The 25,980-nt window shown below is 37.2% G+C and overlaps 1 protein-coding gene across 1 annotated transcript in view; it reads left to right on the top strand.

The window, feature by feature from the left end:
* MALRD1 (MAM and LDL receptor class A domain containing 1) overlaps nucleotides 1-25,980 on the top strand; it is a gene marked incomplete at its 5' end in the record, with an annotated part of 847,841 nt that overhangs the window by 669,253 nt on the left and 152,608 nt on the right. The window contains one exon of the mRNA XM_035729081.1: nucleotides 12,114-12,315. Coding sequence (XP_035584974.1) covers nucleotides 12,114-12,315 — 202 coding nt within the window. The remainder of the gene's footprint in view (nucleotides 1-12,113; nucleotides 12,316-25,980) is intronic.

Genomic DNA, 25,980 nt, shown 5'->3' with positions numbered 1-25,980 from the left:
AATTCATGCCTCTGAGAGGCAAAGATGCTTGGTTTATTAGGAGGGAATCGGGGTAAGGAGTTGGCATTTGCAAGGTAAGAAATGATGGGCCACCTGACTTTTTTTAAATGTCCACTATTGGCAGTAGAAAGTGTGATGGAAAGAGGGAAGGGAGGAAAGAGAGAGTAAATGTGTTTAAAGGACTGGGTGGTTCAGTCTGTTAAGCGTCAGACTCTTGGTTTGGCTCAGGGTATGATCTCAGGGTCATGAAATCCAGCCCTGTGTCAATTTGTGCCCTGAACGTGGAGCCTGCTTGAGAGTGTCTCCCTCTCCACCTCCACCACTCGCATGTGCACATGCTCTCTCTCTCTAAAATAAATAAATAAATCTTTAAAAAAAAAAAGAGAGAGGACCAAGTGATCATTGAATAGTGCTTAATTGGTATTGAAATAGATGAGACATCAGCGTTTTTTCTAATAAAATAGGCAAGTGAGTGAATCAAGCAAATAAGAAAAATTCCATACTAGCTCTATCACCTCTATACTGTGTATATTTGGGTTTTTAAAAATATTCTTGAATTAATAGTTTAATTTTTTAGCAGTTTTAGGTTTCCAGAGAAAATGAGCAGAATGTGCAGACAGTTCCCATATTCCCCCACCTCACCCCAACTTCGCACTATTACTAACATCTTACATTGCTGTGGCTCGTTTGTTGTAACTGATGAGTCAGTATTAGCACTTTATTAGTAAAGTCTGTAGTTGACATTAGGGCTCACTCTTGGTGCTGTACATTCCATGGGCTTTCACAGATGTGTAATAACCTGTATCGACATTATTGTCCAGAACAGTGTCACTGCCCTAAAAATCCCCTGTGCTCGACCTAGTCCTCCCTCCCTTTCTCTCCAACACCCCTGGCAACCACTCATCTTCTTTACTGTGTCTACAGATAGTTTCACCTTTCCCAGAAATCCATAAAGGTAGAATTCTACTTGAAACTGTAGTGACCGCACCACGTTGGTGTGGTGGGCAGGGTGTGAGTGGCCTGCCCTGGACGCAAAGCCCCTTACTGAGCAGATTCTCCCTGTTGCTGCTGCCAACCCCACACCACCCAGGCCTCCACCTTCCCAGGGAGCCTCCAAGCACCTTCACCCTCTGCCTTCCCTGCACTCCCAGAACAACCATTCTGTACGCCAGGAAAGCACATGCAAAAGGTCCCTGGTTTCTGGGGAGGCACAAGACCCAGTGAGGAGAGGGGCATGATGGGAACAGCGGCCCACGCCCACCCTGTCCATTTCCTAGGTCCCCAAGGCAGAACTGGATCTGCAGCCCAGACGGAGCTGCTGACGCTAGTCCTGGCCTCCTACCCATTTGGCTTTGTTTTCCTGTCTCTCTGTCTGTCTACTTATCTGTCTGGACTATTCCCGTCTGTTTGTCTATTCCTGGGAAGCTCATTACTACAGGCCCTGGCATCTACCCATTTTGTCCCATACTGTTATCCTAAACTTACCTCTTATTCAAAACACACACACAAATAAAAACAGCAAAAACAAATGAACAAAACCAAAGAACAATAAACAAAAAACTCCAAGTCACCTAGATTTTTTCCATTGTTATCTTCTAGAAGTTTTCTACTTTTATAGCCTTTTCAGATTGGCTTCTTTCACTTAGAAATATACTTACCTCATGTCCTTTTGTGCCTTGATAGCTCTTTTATTTTTCTTTTATCCCTAAAGAAGATTCCAGGGTACAGATATACCAGCATTTGTTTATCCATTTACCCATTGAAGAACCTCTTGGTTACTTCCAAGTTTTCACAATTATAAATCTGCTATAATCATTCATGTGTAAATTCTTGTATGGAAATAAGTGTTCAACTCCTTTGGGAGCACAATTGCTAGATCATATGATAAGAGTAAATTTAGTTTTGTGAGAAACTGCAAAATTGTCTTCTAAAATACCATTTGGCATTCCCACCGGCAACGATAAAGAGTTTCTGTTGTTCCTTGCTGGGATTTGGTGTTTTCAGTCCTGTGGATTTTAGCTGTTCCAGTTTGTATTTCCCTGATGATATATGATGTTGGGAGTTTCTCCTATGCTTATTTTCCATCTGTATTACTGCTTTGGTGAGGTGTCTCTTCTGATCTTTTGTCCCGTTTTTAATTGGGTTATTTTCTTATTTTTCTTTTAAATGTTTTGCATATTTTGGATACTAGTCCTTTTATCAGATTTGTGTTTCAAAATCTTCTCCAGGGGTACTCTGGGGGGGCTCATTTGGTTGAACATCTGATTCTTGGCTTCGGCTCAGGTCATGATCTCAGGGTCCTGGGATCAGGCTTCTAGTCGGGCTCTTCGGTCTGCTTGAGATTCTCTCTCTCCCTCTCCGTCTGTTCCTCCCCCTTCTTGCTCTCTTGCACTCACTCTCTCTCTCTCTCAAACAAATAAATCTTTAAAAAATATATTTTCTCCAGTTTTTTGTTGCCTTTTCATTGTCATAACAGCGTCCTTAATGTTGCAGAAGTTTTTAATTTCAGTGAAGTCTACCTTCCTGATTTTTTTACAAATGGATCGTGATTCTTGTTTTATAGCTAAAAAGTCATCTCAGAACCCAAGATCAGGGCGCCTGGGTGGCTCAGTCGGTTGGGCATCTGCCTTCAGCTCAGGTCATGATCCCAGAGTCCTGGGATCGAGTCCCACATCAGGCTCCCTGCTGAGTGGGGAGCCTGTTTCTCCCTCCGCCTGCCGCTCCCCCTGCTTGTGCTCTCTCTCTCTGACAAGTAAATGAATAAAATCTTAAATAAAAAAAAAAAAACCCAGGATCACATAGATTTTTCTCCTGAGTTATCTCTTTGAGGTTTTATAGTTTTGTGGTGGACATTTAGGTCCGTGAACCACTTTGAATTGGTTTTGGTGAGATATGGAAGTTCCATGTCTAGGATCACTTTTTTTTTTTTTTTTTTTTTTGCATGTGGGTCTAGTTGTTTTAGTACAATTTGTTGAAAATACTAATCTCCCTCAATGAGTTGCCTTTGTTCCTTTATCAAAAATACTTGACTGTATATATGTGGGTCTGTTTCCAGGCTCTCTTTTCAGTTCTTTTGATCAGTTTGTCCAATCTTTCACCAATACCACCTGCCTTGATCACTGTAGCTTTGAAATGTCTTGCAATCAGGTAGTGTCAGTTCTCTGACTTTGTTCTTATTCTTCAATATTGTTTTGGTTATTCTGTCTTGTCTTTCCTTATAAACTTTAGAATGAGTTTTTCAGTAGCCTCAGTTACTTGCTGAGATTTTGACTGGAATTGAATTGGAATTTGTATATCAAGCTGAGAAGAATTTATATCGACAATATTGAGTCTTCCTCAGAGAATATCATCCATCTAATTAGATCTCTCATTTTTTTCATCAGTCTTGTAATGTTCTTCATATGACTCATGTACTTTTTGGGATAATATAAATAGTATAAATAGTATTATGTTTTTAATTTTAAATCTAATTGTTCATCGCTGGATTATAAGAAAATAAGTGACTTGTATATTAACCTTGTATCCTGCAACCTTGCTATAAATTACTTAATAGTTTCAGGAATTTTATTGTTGTTGTTGATTCTCTGGGATTTTCTATGTAGACAATCATGTCATTTGCAAACAAAAGCATTTTTATTTTTTTATGAGCGGTGTATCTTTTCTTTAGAGATTTATTTATTTATTTGAGAGAGAGAGGTAGGGAGGGGCTGGGGAGATAGACAATCACAAGCAGATCCCTCACTGAATGTGGAGCCTGACATGGGGCTGAATCTCAAGACCCTGACATCACTACCTGAGCCCAAACCAAGCATTGGAAGCTTAACCAACTGTGCCACCTAAGCACCTCTGATCAGTATGTCTTTTAATTCCCTTTCTTCTCTTTATTTTATGTATTGCATTAGCTAGGACTTCCAGTACAATGCTGAATAGAAGCAGTGAGAGCAGACATCCTTGCTTATTTCTGATCTTAGCAGGAGAGTGTATGGTTTCTCACCATGAAGAATAGGGTCAGCTATAGGTTTTCTGTAGATGTTCTTTATCAAGTTGAGGAAGTTTCTTTCGTATTTCGAGTCTCCTATGAGTTATTATCACGAATGGGTGTTGGATTTTGTCATATGCTTTTTCTGCATATCAAGGATCAATATTATTATGTGATTTTTCTTCTATATCCTGCTGATATGATAGGTTATATTAATCAATTTCCCAATGTTCATTCACCAAGCATACTTGGAATAAATCTCACCTAGTGGTTATTTGTCGTTCTTTCTATACATTATTGGATTCCATTTGCCAATACTTTGTTGAGAATTTTTGAATCTATGTTCATGGGAGATATTGGTGTGTATGGTGTTGTCTTTGCCTAGTTTTGGTGTTCGGGTAAAGCTGGCTTCATAGAATGGATTTGGAAATGTTTCCTCTGCTTCTATTTTCTGGTTATGTGATTATAGATAATTGGTATAATCTCTTTCTTAAATGTTTGGTAGAATTTACCCGTGAACCTATCTGGGCTTGGTGCTTTCTCTTTTGGAATAATTGATTCAGTTTCTTTAATACTACAGGCCTATTCAGATTATCTGTTTGTCCTTGTGTGAATTTTGATAGATATGCCTTTCAAGGAATTGGAAATTTTTGTACAGTTTACCAAATTTGTGGGCATAGAGTTGTTAATAATAATCCTTTATTATCCTTTCATGGGATCAGTAGTCATAGTTCCTCTGTCATTTCTGATATTTATATTTGCATCTTCTTTTGCTTCCTTAGGTAACCTGATGAGAAGTTTAGTAATTTTATTATTCTTTTCAAAGAACCAGCTTAAGGTGATTGATTTTAGGTCTTCCTCGCTTTCTGTTAAATGAATTTAATTCTATAAAATTTCCCTCTAAGCACTGCTTCACTACATCCCACAAATTTTAATTAATTGTACTTTCATTTTCATCTAATTTGAAATAGTTTTAGTTTCTTTCTTGTGATTTCTTCTTTAACCCATGTGTTATGAAGAAGTATATTGTATAATCTCCAATTTTTGGGGGTTTCCCATACATCTTTCTGTTACTGTTTCCTAAACTCCATTGTGATCTGAGAGCGTACACTGTAGGATTTCTGTTCTTTCAGATTTGCTACAATATATTTGATGGTTCAGAATGTCATCAGTCTTTCTGAGCGTTCCCTGTGAATTTGAGAGGAGTCTGTGTTCTGTTGTTGCTGGATGAAGTATTCTATAAACATAAAGTTGATTGACGCTGCTCAGTTCACCTATGCCCTTACTGATTTGCTGCCGCCTGATTGTCAATTACTGATAGAGGGATGTTGAAGTCTCCAACTGTATGAGTGGATTCATCTGTTTCTCCTTGCAGTTCTTCCAGTTATTTTCTCAAGCATTTAACATTGTGCTATTAGCTGCATCCACATGCAGGGCTGCTATGTCTTCTTAGAGAACTGACCACTCTCTTCATTTTCTAATACCGCTTGTCCCTGATAATTTTCCTTTCTCTGAAATTTGCTTTTTCCGAAATTAATATAGCTTTTTCAGCTTTCTTTTCATTAATATTAACATGGTAAATCTTTATCCCTTTACTTTTAATCTATCTGTATCTATATTTAACTTGAGGTTTTTTTTTAAAGATCTATTTATTTATTTGTGTGTGTGAGAGAGAGAGAGAGAGAGAGAGAGAGAGATCACAAGCAGAGAGAGCTGCGGGCAGAGGGAGAAGCAGGCTCCCTGATGAGCAAGGAGCCTGATGTGGGACCTGATCCCAGGACCGTGGGATCATGACCTGAGCCGAAGGCAGACGCTTAATGACTAACCACCCAGGTGTCCCTTAACTTGAGTTTCTTATAGATGACATATTGTTGAGTCTTTTTTAAAAATCCACTATAACAGTCTCTTTAATTGGTATATTTAGAAAACTAACATTTAAAGTGATTATTAGTAGTTGGATTAGGATCTAGCATATTTGTTTATCTTTTATACTTGATGACCTTGTTCCTTTTTTTTTTTTTTGAGCCTCCACTTTTTTGCCTTTGTTTTAATTGAGTGTTTTGTATGATTCATTTTGTTCTCCTTTTGTAACATATCAGTTATACTTCTGTTTAAACTGTTTTTCTAATTTTTGGCTCATGAATTTGCAATATGCATTTATAAGTAATCCAGGTCCACTTTCATTATGGACCAGTAACATTATGCCACTATATGGATAGTACAAGAACAGTATAAAGAGTATTTTGAAGTTCTCATTTCTATCCTTATAACATGCTGCCATTCATTTATTTCATTTACCCCAAAACTAAAATCACTGAATACATTCTTGCTATTATTATTTTGAACAAACTGTTACCTGTTGGATCAATTAATAATAAAAATAAAATATTTACTTCATTTATTCTTCTCTAATGTTCCTCTTTATGCAAAGTGGATTTTCTGACTGATGTCTTTTTTGTTCTCTCTAAAGGATTTATCTTAACTTTATTTGTAGGGCAGGTGGACTAACAAAAAATTGTTTTAACTTACGTTTGTCTGAGCAAATCTTTATTCTTTATTTTGATGGATAATTTTATTGGATACAGAATTCCAGATGGGAGTCTTTTTTTTTTTTTCCTATCAGTACTTTAAATATTTTTATTCCACTCTCTTTTTGTTGGCATAGTTTCTAAAGAGAAGTCTGATGTAATTTTTATCCTTGCTTCTCTGTAATTAAGGTATTTATCCTCCCCAATGCCCTGTGGCTTCTTTCAAGATTTTTTCCTTGTCTTTGAGTCTCTGCAGTTTTAATATTATATGCCAAGGTGTAGATAAATATTTGGTGTTCACAGATCTTCTAGGATCTGTGGTTTGGTGTTTATCATTAATTTTGGAAAATTGTCATTATCACTTTAAATATTTCTTCTGCTTTTTTCTCTTCTCCTTCTGGTATTTACATTATACATATTACACCTGTTGGAACCATTCCTCAGTTCTTGGACATTCTGTTTCATTTTTTCCAGTCTTTTTTTTTTCCTTTGCATTTAAGATTTAGTAGTTTCTATTGACATATCTTCAAGCTCACTCATTCTTTCCTCTCTTGTGTCCAATCTGTTGATGAGCCCATCAGCGGTGTGTTTCATTTCTGTTAGAGTGTTTTTATTTATTTCTAGCATTTCCTTTTGATTATTTCTTAGTTTCCATCTCTCTGTTTTTACTGTCCATCTTTTCTTGCATACTGTCTACTTTTTCCTTACCTTATTAATTACACCTATATTAATTCCCTTCTTGATAATTCCAACATTTCTACCAATCTAAACCAGGTTCTGATGCTTGCTCTGTCTCTTCAAGTTGTGTTTTTTGTCTTTTTTGACAGACTGACGTGATGTACTGGGTGAAAGGAATTAGGCCTTTAGTGTGAGGTTTTATATGTATCTGGCTAGAGGTTAGGATATGTTTACTCTGCTGTAACTGTAGATATCAGTTATAATTTCCCTGTTGTCCTTATTTTTGTCTTCACTGTTACCTTTGAGTTTCCAGAGAGATTTATTTCTAAATAAGGCCTGCGGTGTGCTATTATTTCCTTGTATTCCCCTGTTCATACACAGAAGCCCTACTCATGTACTGGTAAGTTGTGGGGCCTATGATTTAGGTCTCAGTGAGTCTTTTAGTGCCACTGGGTTGTATCCTTCATAATTACCTCTCAGGTTTTTATGGGTTTTTTTAATCTGTTTGTTTGCTTGTTTGTTTGTTTATTTTTCCACTCCTGAGGTAAGACAGGAAGGCTAGACGTTGCTGGAATGGCTTCTTTCCCTTTCCCCACCTCGAATGCTACTAGGAGCTGGAGTTAGGTATTTTCCTTTCTCCAGTTTTGTTAAATCCCAGTAAGTTACAGTCTCTTTAAGTAGTTTGTCTTGAGGGCAGGTCGCTAAGAAGAACAGAATGCTTTGGGTATATTTCAAAATGGCTACTTTTCCTTTTATTTGCCAAAATTTTGAGGGAATTTTTCTCTAATTTTCAACATGAGAAACTGATGGGGCTCTGAGAGGTCAAACTCACAAAAGTGTAGGGTCCCCTCAAGAATGTTTAACCTTGAAACTTGTCTACAGTGGGCCTTCAGCCTTTCATCAGTTTCATTCCAGGTTTTTCTACCCTGCTACTGGTTCCTACAGGAATTTCCGTCCTTGGGCTTCTGCCCCAGTAAGCTGTGATTCTTTGTGTCCACCTATTATTCTCCTCAATTTGGAGGCAGTGGTCATGATGGCTCTGTGACATCAATTGTCTTATGGATCTAAGAAGAGTTATTGATTTTCAGCTCAGCTTTTTTCTTGTTGTTAGGACCAGTAGGACGATTTCTAATCTCTTTTATATGCCATATCGAGGACTGGAAGCCTGTGTACAAGTAATGGATTGTTTCTCTACAACTCTAATTCCAGATTTGTAGAGGGCAGTCAGTAGTCCTACCCTACATTCACACATGCGGTAGGGTTCATGTAATATATGTGAGTGTGCTAAATTTTCAAATATATGGATAATGTTATTTCTCTTTTATTAAATAAGTTTAATGCCTATAAACTCTTCTTTTTGAAGGAAATTTTCCTTTTGATTACTTTTGATTTTTTTCTTTCTTCTATTATATCAATTTGAGTGTTTTCAAATGAAGCCATGAGAAACTGTACACTGATAAGGATTAAGTGTATCTTGGTTCATTGCTTTACCCTATCTGTGGTGATTAAAGAACAGACATCTAGCAGAATAGCTGAGAGTAACTGGGACCAAGTAAAGCCAAGGTTTTGTCTTGGTACTGCATTTCATGCACGAATTTCAATAAGCTAAATAATAGTGAAATGGATTAAGTGTTTCTGATATCTGGAAGTGTCCATTAGGAGACTCTAAGTCAGTGCCAGCCTACCTTCCATGCTGCAGGCACTTGGAGATTGTGACTCGCTGCAGGAGAGGCACTTCAGGAAAATGTACTAATTGGGTTCTTTTAGTTCTTCACCAGGAAAACCTGCATACTTGGGTATTGTCGAGATAGCTGCTGTCTGGTTTCAATACTATTCTGTAATTTAATCATTAACTCATATTTTCTATTATCTCATATCTTTTGTGGAATGTTTTCCTTCAAAGGTATGCTCACTCCAGATAAATGTTGAGGAGTTTCCTCCTCAAAAAAACTTAACATATATTTAATTGAATGTTATTATAATATTTGTATTTAAATGACATATCATTTTATTCTATCTATGAAGTTTTCTTCAAGTTTTCCCTACCCTATATCATAAGCAGTTACAATTATAGTATCATCCTTGAATATAATATTGATTTAATATCTAAACATAATATTTTTATTTATGTATTCTTTGAATCCATATTGTTTTATGATAAAAGTCATGATAAAATGATTGTTTTATAATATATAATGTTGACTTTTATTATATTAATGAGTATATGTCTGACCAAAATTTAGAAGATCAGAATAGAAGTAACCAAATTATTTGTCCAGCAGCTGATTTTAGAAGCTATTTCAAATAAGAAGTTATTATTGCAACATAAGTTGGTTTTCAGTAAAATGTGTGTAATAAAATATAAAATTAGGAACAAATTAAACTAAAATTATTTTTCAAGGTTATTAGCAATTTTACTTTTTCAAAGTAATAGATTTTTGGAAAATAATAATAAAAAAGAAAATATTTTGCTGACAGTTATCACAAAAATTTCTCTGAAGACAATGAATATTGTTTTCACCGAAAGACAAAAATAAATAATATTAGCCTTTTTTAGGCTTCTCATTTGCCATAAAAAAACCCAACATTATATGGAGCCCTTAAATGATCCTCCTATTTTTGCCATTGGCTATTATGGCTACAGAAACACTGGACATAGCATGCAATTATTCAATCTTATGCATTGGGAGTATTATAAATACATGTTACAATTGAAACAATCCATGAGATTGTGAAAAAGTTTCATTGGAATTAAGTAGTGAATTAGTGAAGTTTATCAGAATGAATGAGGACTATAGTAGGGTAAAATATTGGGTACCATTGCTTGAAGTCTATTAGAGAGTTAATGCTCATGATGGGGCACAGGGGAGGGAGAACAGGCAGGGGATGTCACGGTGGATTTAGGAGAAGCAGAGTAAAAGAATGAGGGAAATGGAATTTGGCAAGAGCATGTAAGATTAATTGAAGATTAAGATGACTGAAAGAAAAATGAAATGAAAAACAATAAAAATAGATATATTAATAAAATACATTTATACTAGGGTTTTGAAAAAAGCAAAACATGTTGGGTTGTGTTTTCATGTAATTTGGTTTTCTGAATTGGTTTTTCCAGAAAAAGAGTTATAAAATAAAATAAATCCATCCCCTTTTAAATCTTTATGTTATAACTCAGGATTTATGAAGAAAAAAAAAATAATTCAACTTAGGTTGACTTTATACAGTTGTCCTGTTATCATATTGAATTGGAAGCTTCTTACCTTTTTAATTTTTTTAAAATGGAGGAAATTTGTGTTTATTTGAGAAATAGGTACCAACCAGATCTTAGAGCTTTGGGATGAGTGTTTGCTTCTGTGTGAGACCGGAAACACTCGGTTGACCCAGATTCCCTTCCCTGACTTTTAGTTTATTTCATTTATTGAGGAATCAATATAAAAAGTGCTTTTTGCTTAGGAAATGTGTGCTTTTCCATACTGTTGATGTTAAATCTCACTTTTCAGGTTTTTAAATTTGGGGCAAGTTTTTCTATTTTTCTTTCTGTATGATCATCTTGATGGTTTTTTTATTTTTTTTAACTTCCATTAATACCTGGATTTCTGACTTAGACTTTTTGTAATAGTAACATTAGCAGCATGCTAATTTCCGGCTCTAGATAAGTTGGTGGCTCTTGGGAGTATTTCTGGAATGCCATACAATATCGTATCATTACATGCAACAGAATGAGTGGTGTTATTTTCTCCTGATAGTATAAAATTTGGATAAACTTTTGTAGGATAAATTATCTTTAGATAAATTTTGATACTAAGAAAAAAAAGTGAGGGGCACCTGGGTGGCTCAGTCGGTTAAGCATCTGCCTTCGGCTCAGGTCATGATCCCGGGGTCCTGGGATCGAGTCCCACATTGGGCTCCCTGCTCAGCGGGAGGCCTGCTTCTCCCTCTCCCTCTGCCTGCCTCTCTGCCTACTTGTGCTCTCTATCTCTCTGTCAAATAAATAAATAAAATCTTTATAAAAAAAGTGAGAAAGTAGGATTTTTTTAGTAGAGAGCAATGTTACTGGACAAAAACACTGTTGCAATAGAAGAAAATTATTATGTGTTTTCTTTTTTCTGAGTCATATTTTTTCCCATGTATAAGAAAGAGTTGTGTAAGTGATTGCTAACATGCATTTATATATATACATATATATATATAAAATATTACTATCATTTCTAGGGAAATGATAACTGAAAGTTAGTTACAGAGAGGTAATATAGAAAAATATGTTTGCTGCCTTGCCTGTTTTTGTTGTTGTTTTTGAAGAGCACTAGGAAATGGCATTTTTTGTTTTGAATTGTTTTTTACTGTTCAATAAGATTATTGGAACTTAGCCTCATGGTTGGTTTTAAAGCTAACTTTATTGCTATTTCACTTTTTATGTGTTCAGTCTGTTAGTCCTTGCATTTAAAAACTCCTGGGTATTGATGTTAGTTAGTTAATTCAGGAAGATTCTCTGTTTGTCAAAATACTAAATATGTTATGCACATTACTTTAGCTTCTGAAATGACTTGTATATGGTCATGTTCACTTAAGATAAGTGTTCTCTTCTTTTAAAACAACCTTGGGGAAACATGGACAAAGTCCTTTAGCGATGAGAAATTCTAGTTTTATAGCTCCTTCCAGCTCTTTTAGATTCTTAAGATAGTTACAGGTTTTGGCCATGCCTACTATGATACGCAGAAATCGACATGACAAAACCAAACAAAGGTCTGACTACTTAAAGAAAATATAACTCACTCTGTAACCCCAATTTGTGAGATAGAAAGTATTAGAGTCAAGGTGTCGTGCTGTCCCATTGCCAGACTCCATTCTTCCATTAACAACCAGGACGTCCATATATCTCTAACATCCAAAACATAAAGAGTTGCTTTTTCTTTTTTGGCCCCCATTATTAGGTATATACCACTGAGGAATCTGGACTAAACATCCTCGTGTGGTCAGTGATTGGAAGCAAAAGAACTGGTTGGATGTATGGGCATGTCCCTCTCTCCAGTAACAGTGCATTTAAAGTGGCATTTGAAGCTGATTTGGCTGGAAATGAGGAAATCTTTATTGCCCTTGATGACATCACTTTCACCCCAGAATGTGTCTTTGGAGGTAAGTGACTTCTTTAGTAGACGGGGTGTATAAGGATTGTTTTACTATCCAAATATAGAAGAACTGGGAATTCCTGCTGAATAACATTTGTTTCCAGGTCCAGTACTATTCATACATTGAAAGAAGATCAGTATATGTTGTAGGAGGTAATGTTGTAGGAGATAAGTTTTTCTGCCCATGAGCTTAACCATAAAGTTTTCATGTCCTCTAGGCAACCAAATTACTTTGATTACAGTCCTTAAGAGACATAGGGGATAGTTAGTTTCATTAGAAGAGCATTATTGTCTGCTTTCCTACTTTCTTCATTTCTAAAGGTTCACAAGAACTACATAAGGATTCTTCTGGTCACCTGTCATCTTCCAAAGTACCTTTTCCATCCGAATTAGCTTTCCCCCATTCCCTGGACCATTTCCCTTCTCCTCACTGTTTCTACTGTACAATCTAGAATTCATAGTCAAAACAAGAATCTTGTCAATAACGGTTTTTGTAAGAAGTCATTCCCTTAACTGAAATCTGAATTTCTCCTATTTACGATGCTTCCGCTTAAGTGGCCATTTGTTCTTTATAAAGTCTTCAGATTTTCATTGTTAAATAATAGGGTCATTGTCTTTCTGGCTATTCTATGCCTCATTCAGAATTTTATTTTTATAGAGTTATTTAAAAGTTTCTTCTTTGGGGGACACCTGGCTGGCTCAGTCTGTAGAGCATGTGACTCTTGATCTTAGTGCTGTAAATTCAAGCCCCACATTGAGTGTAGAGATTACTTAAAAAAATAGAAATTAAAAAAAAATTAATTTTCTTCTTTTTAAGGCCACACATCTGGGTTCTTATCCTTCCAATGGTTTTTTTTCTGGATCCCAAGTCCTGGGCAATTTCAACTTCCAGGTCACTCAGCCTATAAGGTTAATCTTTTCAATTCTAGTTACCTTCATAAATATTTTTCCTCCATAACCAGCTCCCACACTTACATCCTGGATCTTATCATCCTGTCTGAAATTTTAGAGTTGAAAATTTCATCTGATCATTATATCCTCTACTTCCTGATTACTCCTCCTAAACCTGTTTTCAAACATAATTAACAAGAAAAAAAAATACAATTCTAGATTCTCAGTGCTTCCTGCTTTCTTCTATAAAATAGCTTCTTTATACTTTTTTCCTAATAATCCCAGATCTAATGATCTAACATCTCAATTCCATTCTCAATCAGTACTTTGAATTATTTTATGTCTAATTTTTTTATTTTTTATTAATTCTTTAAAAGATTTTTTATTTATTCATTTGAGGGGGAGAGAGAGAGAGAGAGAGAGAGAGCACTAACAGGGGGAGGAGGTCAGAGGGAGAGGGAGAAGCAGACTCCTCAGTGAGCAGGGAGCCTGACGCAGAGCTGGATCCCAGGACCCCAGGATCATGACCTGACCTGAAGGCAGACGCTTAACCATCTGAGCCACCCAAGTGCCCCTATGTCCATTTTTTAAAGATAAATTTGGGTTCTAATTATGTGCCAGGCATTGTTTGTATTAGCACATTTATTTATCAGACTCTAGAATAAATACAAATATCCAGGTCATGTTCAGTCATAATGGCCTTATCAGTCTTTGAAATTGGGTTACTATAACCATTTGTATTTTCCAGGCTGCTGCTGGTCATGCTCATTGGGATCACTAAAAGTTTTGGTTTATCACCTTAGCTGGTGGTCTATTTCTCATTCCCTGGCACTGCTTTTCTACAACAGTCCTCAAATCTCCCAGCTACTCCCTTGAAATTTCTTCACTTTGCCAATGTTCTTATATCCTTTGAATAGAAAATAACCCCCTTTTGAAGCAAATTCCCTTAACCTTTTTTTTTTTCCACCTCTAAATGTGCCTGTATCCACAACCAAACACCTTTTTTGTCACTATTTGTCTCAGGGAAAACCCTCAGTCTTTCCAAGAGCAAATGTTCTTGGTCATTTCCTTTCTTAGTTCCTTCCAGTCACTGTTCCATCAAAGTCTTCTCTGTTCTGTATCTTCTGTTTCTTTCCTTCTCCTACTTATTCTTAGCTCTTCTCACACACATGGAAGCAAACATACATACAGATGTGTATACATACATATCTACACATACATACACTTACATGCATTTATACATCACTTCCCACTAATTTTGAGCTCAAGAGCAAGAGGAGTTTGTCTATTTCATCTCCAGAGCTTAACACAAGGACTAGGAAATTTGGGCTGAAAAGTTACTATTATTCTAAATAATCATAATAACAATTGTAACTGATTATGTGAGCAGAGTTGCTAACATTTGCTTAAGTATAAGAAGGTTCTTGCCCACTGTGTTACAGAACAGATTCTACTTTTGAGGACAGTTAAAAAACAAACAATAAGACCTCTGGCATTAAACCACGTCTTCTTTCTTTAAGTTTCTGTAAAAGAAGTGCCTCCAACCAAACCCCCATGCAAAATCCAGAATCTCTAGGTGTAGTTCATACAGCAATGCTTCATGGTTGATTCAGGCAGACATTTTTAGAAAATCATCAATTAAACCCCAGTGTTTCTCCAGTGGGGTATCAGGACCCCCATAGTGACATGCCAGGAAGCATGCAATACCACCAAATAACCCGGTTGCAACTCCATTGGATTCACTTGAAGATCTGGGGAGAGAGGTGACATAAAGAGTTATGTGACATTTGGAGTAAACATGTGCTGAGTGGTGGAGAGGTGACAGCTGGACTAAAATTGTGGAGACACAAGTCTAAATCATGACTGTCTCACTAAGTAACTGTATAATTCTGAGAAAATCATTTTAACTCCTTAGACCATGTTTCGTCATCAGGGAAATGAAGTAGACAATCTCCTAAATCCCTTCCAAATCTGCCATTTCAGGATCAGGCAGGGCTGGATTTGTACAAGAGGATCAGGAAAGCAGAAGGAGTGCATAGAGAATGACAGAGAAAGGGAGTGAGTCCAGAAGGAAGGAGGCAGGGGCAGGTAAGGGGGTGCAAGGGTGAGGGCAGACAAGTGAAAGCAGAGGTGTCACTGCAGTTAGAGAAGGCTCATCCCTGTTCGGTGTATTGGTGAACTTGAGCAGGCCTGCCCTTCATTTAGCCAGTGTTAGTTGAGAATCTACTGTGTGCTGTCCTGGATTTGGATTGGAAGCACAGTTATGAATAGAAGTTTAGAAGTTTTTTTGTTTTTGTTTTTTAAACCCCCCCCCATTACCTTAGTCTCAACACACCTCAGGCAACAAATTCTATAGATTTTGCCTTCTTTCTTCCCCCCTTGCTTCCATTTTACCGCTCAAACTCTAGTTCAAGGCATCCTTATTACTCATCAGAATCTCTGTCATGGCTTCATAACTGATTTATCTAATTTACTGACATGTAAAGAACTACCAAATTCATCTTCTAGGACCTATGATAGAGTAGGAGCCAGAAAAGTAGATCTGGCATCTTTCTTATTCAACACAATAACAAATATTTTTTTCAAGCAACAGAATCTGACTTGAGCTAACTTAAGTCGAAACTAAGTTTGTTGAAAGGATTTTGAATAGTTCCAAAAATTAAATGGAATACTGAGAATCTAACTCAGCAAAATGAGTGGGAAGCAAGTGAGATGAAGTATATCAGAGGATAAAACTGGCTAATTCCACCGGCTTTGAATACTTGCTTTGGAAACTGGTCTATCTACTCCCCTGTCATCACTCTGAATGATCTCTAACAGTCCCTGTGTCACTACGTCGGAATTAAAATTGCTAGTTGGAAGCATACCCTTAACCAATCCCATGCTTCAGGGTCCCCTAGGTTATGCTCTCATATCTAATCTCCACATCATCCAGGTCTGCATGATGGGCAATTCTCTTGTTGCTCATAATCAAGCTTGAATACTCTGCAGCATATGGACCAAATTGTAAAGTTAACCAGGAATAATGAATTATCTGTCTGTACTCTAATGGAGAGAGGGGAAATAAAAGGGAAACTAATCAAAATACACAAATTCATACAAGTTATAAAGAAGAAGAAAAATGCTTAGACGCTCTCAATTACCCACTAAATAAGCTTCGTATCCGTTAGTACAACTCTTGTCTTACCTGTCTCTGTCTATGAAATAATCCCTCAAAATGAGCCCCCCTGCCTCTATCCAGCCATGCCCCATAACCTTCCACCTCCATGACTTTGGTCCCACCACCTCTCTGGCTGGAAACGCCTTGCCCTTTACCTTCTCCTGTGTAAATGCTTTTCCACTTTGATGGGCAGAGCAACACCGCCTTTTTCATGACTTTATCCTTAATACTCCCCAATATAGGGAAGCCAAACCCTATTGCAGATTCTCTTAGCCTGGTTTACAGCTCTCCTATAATACAACTTACACGGTGTTTTGTGATATGCATGGCTTATTTTCTGTCATTTTTTTGGTCCATGTTAAAAAATCACCCTCGTCATTATCTTGTTTTGTGTGTGTGTATGTGTGTGTGTGTGTGTGTGTGTGTTTTAATATTAGTAGGAATGAGTGATCTTTAACTTTTAGGTTCAGAAAAATATAAAATAAATTTCAAGTCAGCATATGATACAGAATACTCATTTTATATCAGAAGCGATATGGTAATTATAGATGAATTATTTAAAACGTGATTTTAATGTATGTTCAGTTTTATAATTTTGTTTCAGTTAGTGATTCACGAGCCTAATTTTAAAATTAATAGTGATAATTACAAAAAACCTGAAAGGAAATGGTAATCAGTCCATCCCAGTTCACTTACTGGCTTCTAGAATATTGTTAGATTTTAAATCTATTATTGTGGGTCATGAAGTCCTCACAGTTTATCAAAGGATGGGATAATTCCTTTCTACCCTGGGAAGGGATGTTACATTTAAAGGAAAAACAAAACAAAACATAAGAACCAGAAAATGGCATTAAATGCTACTACCAGGCAGGCTTATGCAAACAAGACCCGGATTCCCCCTTGTCTGCATTTGGAGCAACTTGCGTATTATACTATGAGACGGTTCTTACTTGATTTCTTGCTGATCATCAGACTGGAAGGAATTTTGTTAAATTAGGGGGAAAAAGTCCAAAGGAAAACCATAGAAGACTCAGTCCCGATATGAACTCCATTAGCCTAGCTGAATTTGACAAGTGCCTCATCTGAACCTGAAGATAAACCACATGTTACTGTTCTAACTGTCTTAAAGGTGAATGCTTTTATGTGAACACTGATATTATCATATAAACATATATTTCTGTATGTATGGCACATAAATACATACATAATGTATACTTGAATGTATAAGTACTATGATGTCTATATAAAACAAAACCTGGTGTAGTGATATAGCCATTTCTCTACCATATGAAAGCAGTAATCAACTCCTAAATTCCTAGTCATGTTTGGAAATTATCATAATCTTTGCCAAATCCTTTCTTTTCACTCAGAAATAGGGCCAACTGTTTTGCCAGGCCAAGTGTGTCTGAGAGATTCTGGGAGCTTTTCATTGCCAAGGTCAATCTGGCTCTGTTTTGTTCTCTTGGGCTATTAGAGTCTATACTTTTATTATGGTTTTCCTAATTCCCTGGAACACATATGTTGTTACCTGGAAAACATCCAGACTTTAGGAAAACAAGTTTGTTTGTTTGTTGCCTAAGAAATAGGATAAAAAAAGACACTGCTTCACTAAAAAAAAAAAAAAAAAAAAAACTAGATTTTTTTTTTAATTAAATGTCAAATGACTTCAACAATTCTGATAACAGCTTTTTTTTTTTTTTCTGATAACATCTTATTGGCATGTGACAACATTTTACCCAGAAAGGACTGGTTACTCTTTCTGAAAATAGTTGGAAGTGGCAAAAACAGAAAACAACAACAACAAATAAAACACAACTTTCTTGGCTTAACAAAGAATAAATGGGTTTGTATGTAGGAGTTATTTTTGCTAATATAAACTTGCTCAAAATAGAAAACATGAGGTTAGAGAAATAACCAGGTTTTGGTAAAAACAGGTCTAAAGAAATGATAGGCTGGGGCACCTGGGTGGCTCAGTCGTTAAGCGTCTGCCTTCAGCTCAGGTCATGATCCCAGGGTCCTGGGATCGAGTCCCACATTGGGCTCCCTGCTCCGCGGGACTTCTGCTTCCCGCTCTCCCACTCCCCCTGCTCGTGTTCCCTCTCTCACTGTGTCTCTCTCTCTCTCTCAAATAAATAAATAAAATCTTAAAAAAAAAAAAAGAAATGATAGGCTGGGTTGTTTCTGCCATATGGAGCAAATGAATGATCAATTAGGAGGTCAGTCCAAGTTCTAGAATATTCTGACCTTGCTGTTTGCCCCTTCTGGTCTTTCTGATTGTAATATAATTAACATAATGTTAGTCATGCCTTCTGTAGAATTCCATATGGAGCAAGATAACCCAATATACTTCAAAGTAATCACTTTTAATCATTTCATCAGAAAGGCAAAAATTAATCTTAACAATTCTATGGCTTTTAAATAATAATAATTCAATCATATACAACACTCTGAACTTAGAGGTAAAGCTACTGATTAATATTTCTCAAAAGTTAATATTGATTAAATTAAACATAGCTCGATTTATCTCTGTCTTTAGCGCCGGTGCCCTATTAACTGGAAGTCATCGTATCAGCCATTTTCTCTGGATGGGTCATAGAAGTAGTCAAGACACTAGAGCTGAGAGATCTCTGAAAGACCACTGTAGAATTATATTTGACTCCTGAGTGGTCTTCTTTACCACTTGCCTCAGTAAATCATCTCTCTCTCCTTTGGCCTTCCTGAGACATGTACAACAGGTGTTTCTAAAGTGTATATGGAATTGAACAACATTCCCTCACTGACAGCTTGCTTGAACTCTTTAGACTTTCTTCATATATTTCTGGTGTGTGATGGAGACATAGCTGCCCACTCTCCATCTCAAGCCTACTTCACTGAGACAAGAATCTAGTGATTGATCGGTGCCAAAATACTCAAAATTTCTGTAAGTAAAAGCTTTCCTACTCACCGGATTGACAACGACATTTTCTTTCCCCAGTCCCTTCCCAGCCAGCAAAGAGTATAATACCATCATATCTGCAACGTTCATTATTTCTTCTGCAGTTGTAGGTTTGAGAGGGAGAACATGGACGAGGCTGGCATCAGGACAGTGGTACTTCATCCCATAAGGACAGTGGATTTAATCCTGTAAGGCATTGGAGAACCATTTTTGAGCAGGAGTCTTCCTTTGGGGAATGTAAACTGGAAGCAATATGAAGCATGAATTTAAAAAGGAATGTATTTAATAATAAGGGCCCTAAAATTAGAAGTCAAGAGTTCAGCATTTGGGGAATTCTTTTTTTAAACTATTCAATAAAGTTGCAGTTAATGTGGGCCAGAGCTACCAAGTGAACAATAGCATTAGATTAGGTCAAGTACCTAACACTGTGCATAACAGAGGCCACACCAGCATAGATATGTTTGACCAGGAACTGCCGCACCATCTGGAAATGATAAAATAGGAATGAATCTGTTAATCCACTAGGGTCTCTCTGGGTTCCAGGCCTCGTGACAAGAAAGAAATGACCAGCCATATTTTATACTTTTATATGTGTTCCCACATTCACACACATTTTAGGTTATTTGGGGTTAGATGATGGCAGTAAATTCTTCATTTATGCAATTTCGGTCATTTACATTACTATCACTATTTTTTCATTAGGAAGGAATTGGCCATAATCGTGGCAAACGTTGATGTGGAGTAAAAGTGGTAATTCTTTGGGGGCCTCTGTAATAGGTCCTGTTTCCTCAGCTCTTGATCTCCCTAAATATATTCTTGATTTTCTTTCAAGTGTGCGATCTTCATATGAGCTGGGGGAGAGCGGGAACTCGGGCAGTAGGGCATTCACCCCTCCACAGCCTCATGTGCTCTTTCCTTATGTTGCCCACCATCCCCCACCCAGGCCTTCTCCTCCACCCTTTCTATCACTCGTGAAGAGCTCTATGGTTTCAAACCACCCTCTGATGTGCATGTGTACGTGCATGCATACATGTGTACACACAATATTTGCACAAACGCACATATATAAGGGCATTATATGTATGTCTATATACATTTTGAAATTCTTTCAGCTTTCTTCTATATTTATTTTAGCTTAGCCTTGAGTGGCTGCAACTCTTCACTTTGAAAATAATGATCACTTTCTGTTTGGCATCTGTTCTCAGGCTCTTATCAGCTTCCACATTGGATCCAACTTCTGGAAGCTTTTAGATTTCCCTTACTTTTGTCTCTTCTGTCAGACTTTTGATTTTTCTTGTTCATGTAGCCCTTCTGACAAGCCAAATAAGCCCTCCTGACTTCTCACATACTCTGCCTACTCCTCAGACGTCTCTGTGTGCGCCACACTCTTTTGTTTCTCTTTAGTCCAAACAGAGGTCACATCCCATCTTTCCAGGAATATTTAAGCTATTAGATATGGAAATTAAATAAGATTAAAGTGATTCTCTTAGGACTCCAAATTAGAGATAACCATTATTATTTTTTTGATAACCATTATTAATGAAAAAAGAAAGGAACATTTTTATACTTTATGAAGGGTCCTTCAGGAAATATGAATGTAAAATTATAACTCAAAATACCCTCAAACCAAGAGTTCTGAAGAATTAAAATTAAATATATCCATATGTGTGTGTATATATAATATTTCCCCCCTCCCATAGTCTTATAATTTTTTTGTGATCTTTCTGAGTATTGTTAATGAGATCTGTGCCAGAGACAAACAATTACCAATTTATAACTGATGTATTTTACAGCGAACATTTTACCATTTATGTCATTGAGTATGGCAATATTTGGCAAGAGCTTACTCCCTCCTCTTTAAAACTGAACTTCCTTGTGCATATTTTTTTCCTTTCAAAACAGGCAATCAATTTTGCCTTCATTAAGCATATTAATCATAAAGATAAAAATCCATCTGATTATCCTTGGGACTTTAGGTTTTTATTGAATTTATATGAAAATCATTAAGAACGTTTCACTGTTTCACTGTAAATTATCAGTATAAAGTAATTTGTATTGGTATAAGAAAGATATTTCAACTGCTTCCCAAACTGAATGACCAAGGAAACTCAACAACCTGTAAAAGGACAAAGAAATACCCCAAATATCAGGAACTGTGACTGGGTACAGAGCACAGAATGAAGCACAATGTGGTTTTCAGAAGAGTGTCTTAGTTACTGGGAATGTGAATGTTAGTTAACAATGTTGGTTCCCCTTTATCCCAGGTGTTTTGTTTTTGTTTTTTCTTTTCCCTATCCTGAGATTTATTACAAAACCAAAGGGCAGATTTATTCATATAGAGAGTGTTGTTTGTCAAAGTCCTTTATATAAAATCCCATAAAACCTCTGAAGCAATTGGTAAAAACCCGTAGTGTCCATATGAATGTATGATAGCTTCAGTTGCTAAATTATAGATTTATTAAAATACATTGGAAGGTTATTTTTTCGAGAACATTTCAGTTTCTATTTTCCTGATCTACCCTGTTTTGTGGCTTATTTAATCAATGGAAATAGTCATTTTGTCAATGCATTCTTTATTTTATCCATTTTGGTTATTTCACTGCATATTATCAAGGAAAGTAAAACTATTTAAACCATTGATTTATTATCCATCAGTTTAAGAAGTACTTATTGAGCACACACCTCATGCCATTAACTTTTTGGACATTAAGGTGTCACTGTATTTTCAAACGAAGGTTGAAACTTCTCAACCTCTGACTTGGATTGTCTAAACTCAATGTGAAATCACAACTCTGAGCAAAAATTGAGGAAAGATGTGGCAAATAGGTGGTCACAGTGATGCAGCTACTCTTTCTTGATGGTGCTAGTATAGTGGGGTTTTCTGCTGGTTTCAGAATCACTCTTCTCAAAACAAACCTGCATACAAATCCCCTATACTCTAAAGCAGCGTTTCTTAACCTGTTTTCCGCTGAAACACACAAAAGCGGATGCTCATCGCTGTGAATTGTGTAAGACTGTTGAATCACAGATCTGTACTTCTGAAACAAATAACGCAACATATTTTAAGAAAAAAGAAGAAGAAGATAGCAGGAGAGGAAGAATGAAGGGGAGTAAGTCAGAGGGGGAGACGAACCAGGAGAGATGATGGACTCTGAAAAACAAACTGAGGTTTCTGGAGGGGAGGAGGGTGGGGGGATGGGTTAGCCTGGTGATGGGTATTGAGGAGGGCACATTCTGCATGGAGCACTGGGTGTTATGAACAAACAATGAATCATGGAACAGTACACCAAAACAAATTATGTAATATATGGTGATTAACATAACAATAAAAAAATTTTTTAAAAAAGCGGATGCTCATGTGCTTATCACACACCTCATGCGAGGCAGACAAGAGAGCAGGGACTTAGGAACACTTTGTGATGCTACCAGCTGTACATCCACACTTCTCCCCTGGAGAAAGCATCCTTTGTGGGATATAGTGAGTGAGTGTAGCTTTAGTGCTGGTACAGCCTTGAATCGGCTCTAATATACAGAGAGTAAATCAATTGCAAAACGTAACATGAGATACACTTCATTAGTGGCCCCAGCACACGTTAGACTTGTGATTCCTTTGAGACACTTTCCCCCCACAGCTACCGTGAGATAGTATATTAGTGCGTGTGTGCGCGTGCGCGCACGTGCACGAAGCTTTCACAGCGGCCTCTGGCTTCCTGCCCCAGCCTCAGGTCCATGCAATACCTCCCATCAGATACAGCCTGAGAAAGGGTGACTTAACAACAAGAAGAAGTGCCTTTAAGTTCAACAGTGAATCATACTGTCAAAATGAGTCCACCATTTTCTTGGGAGTGCTTGTCTCTCCCTCTGTCACGGTCTCCACCATGTGACCAATCCCCTCTCTCTCTTACTTTCTTTCACTTTTTCTATTCTGACGGTAACCCTGGGGGTATATGGAAACGACGCTGTTTGCTCTGAATGTGCAATTTCAGCTCACTTTCCTGGCGTTGGTCTTAGTTTTTTTCTGATCACGTTCTGCTCTTCCACAAAGGCACCCCCTCATGTAGTGAACAACAATGTGCATTTCCAACAAAGCATGCTAGTGTTGGGACTGATCTGGCACTGTTCCTCTTATGTGATCACTGACCTTGCATTTTAGTTCCACTGGTTTTAAACAACCTGACTAAGCAGCTCACTGGGCCTGGTAAGTAACGGGTCAATGTGCTTGGCCTAGGCACACTACATTTATCAAAGTATTGTGTACTTTATTTTTTTTAAAGATTTTATTTATAAGAGAGAGTGCATGCAGGGAGAGGAGGAGAGGGAGAGGGACAAGTAGACTCAGTGCTGAGTGTGGAGCCCAACACGGGGCTCGATCCCACCACCCTGAGATCATGACCTGAGCTGAAATCAAGTGCTGCACGTGTAACCAACTGAGCCACCCAGGCACCCTGAAAGAATTGTGTATTTTAAGTGTTGAATTTTAGAAGGGATTTGGAGAAACTAGAGCATAGAAATTTCAGAAGAAAAACATCAAGTATGAGCTACAGGCTAGAATACAGATTCGGAGGTATATTATTGCTGCTTTCTCTTAGATGATGCTTTCTTGCTGTGTCCTCACAAGGTGGAAGGAGCAAGAGTTATTTTTATGTTCATGAGGGCTCTACCCTCATGAGCTAATCACCTCGGGAAGGCCCCACCTCCAGATATCATCACATTTTCCGCATATGAAATTGGGGGGACACAAACATGTAGTCTGTGGCATGACAGGCATGACATGTACCCACCATTATACTGTCATACAGAAGAATTTCCCTGCTCTAAAAATCCCCTGTGCTCAGCTCCTTTATCTCTTCTTCTCCCCCAACCCCTGGCAACCACTGAGCAATTTACTGTCTCCACAGTTTTGCATTTTCCATAATATCATATAGTTAGAATCTGGCACTATGTAGTCTTTTCAGACTGACTTTTTTTTTTTTTTTCATTTAGTAATATGTATTTAAGATGGTGCTGAGAATCTTCTGGTTATAAAGAACAATTAATACTGTTCATTTTTTACAGAATTATATGAGAAAGATATCACCTATAATGATTAGCTGACTCCACGGGTGACACCCAAGAATAAATACATTTATTAAAATTTTAAGAACACTTTCTTAATTTCTCAGGATTGTGCAGCAGAATGCATTGAATTCAGAAGATAAATATGTCATGTCTTCCCAGAGTACTCATTTCATTTGAATACCTGGAGGAAGTTTTTTTTTATATTAAAAAAAGCATGGATATATTCTGGAGTAGAATACAGAATTTTCATTAGATAAAACAAGAGACTTAAGAGAAATGCTGAGCATATGTAGAACTGCTTCTGGCTAAGATCCTATTAGACTCCCTTAGGGATGCAAGTTCATGTTCCTCTTGCATCAGAAATACTGTAGTGAAAAATTTAAGAAGTGATTCAGAGAAATTCAGTTTAAAACAAGATACATTTTGGTGGTTAGAGAGTATCTTTGGTCTGGTTCCCAGGGAAGTGGACCCCGAGTCAGAGATTCCTGTGCAGAAAGCTGACTGGAAATTCTCCCAGCAACAAGCCTGTGAAGCAAAGGGAGGGGGACTGGGCAGAGGGACGATAGGGGGCGATGCCGGCGCAGTAGGGGCCTCGGCCGATGTCACGGGGGCTCTGAAATCGCACTGGCCCTTTCAGAGATGCCCCTAATTGAGGCATAGGGGCCAGGCCATTTCATGCCCACTGCACCAGTGAATGAATGGAGCTGTTGCCGGAAGGGTGTGTAACTTTAGAGGAAAGTTCCCGGGGCTGGAGCTGTGAGCTGTCTGAAAACCTCCCAGTAGTTGTGGGATAGAACACCTTGATCTGGGTGGAGGAACCTGGGCAGCCCAAGACAGAGACCACAGAAGGCAGCACAAACCCACCAACTTCCTTGTAAAGAAGGACCTAGAACAAGTGAGTTCTGAGTACCTTTTGCTGTAAAGAATTCTGAAATAATGGAATCGCTACCTCCAAATGGAAGAGGAATACACACACACACACACACACACACACCCCATTCTGAACAGGAGAGAAGCATAAGGAATCTGTGCTTGTCTTGGAATATGGAAAATTAATTCCTTCATGTTTTTTTTTCAGCTCATAAAGATAAAGTTCAGTGCATAAAATATTTTAGAAAAAAATCAAATTAAGAATGTCTGCCTTTCCTCAAATGTGAGAGTAATCTAATGTGTGTGTGTGTGTATAAAGTTATAAAAACTTAAATCCAATTTACTTTCTAAGTTTGAGTTTCTGAGGTGTATGTTGGACACTACAACTCTATATACCGCTCTGACCTATCAGTCGTTAGATAAGAACATGGTAGCAGTGTCTCAAAGTCATGCATTTACCCCAGTTCCGTATGCTGGTTTCCATGAAAGCTTCCCTCAAATATATGGCTTTCACCACAGAGTTTGAATCTAAATGTATCCTGGATACGTTGCCACTACTGAGTGAGTCGGGAGGAAGAGGAACTTTCAAGTTTCATTTTTTTAAATAAATTCCCATCACCATCCTAATGCACAAAACAAATTATTCTTATATAACTATATAAATAATTACATTATAATTATTCTTATATAATCTTACATATACTATATAATCTCTAGCATATATAATTATATAATCATAATTATATATCTTCTATATA

The sequence above is a fragment of the Zalophus californianus genome, chromosome 9, assembly GCF_009762305.2.
Source record: "Zalophus californianus isolate mZalCal1 chromosome 9, mZalCal1.pri.v2, whole genome shotgun sequence".
NCBI lineage: Eukaryota > Metazoa > Chordata > Mammalia > Carnivora > Otariidae > Zalophus > Zalophus californianus.
Note: the sequence above shows the minus strand (reverse complement) of the source record. Positions and strands in the feature narration are given on the sequence as shown.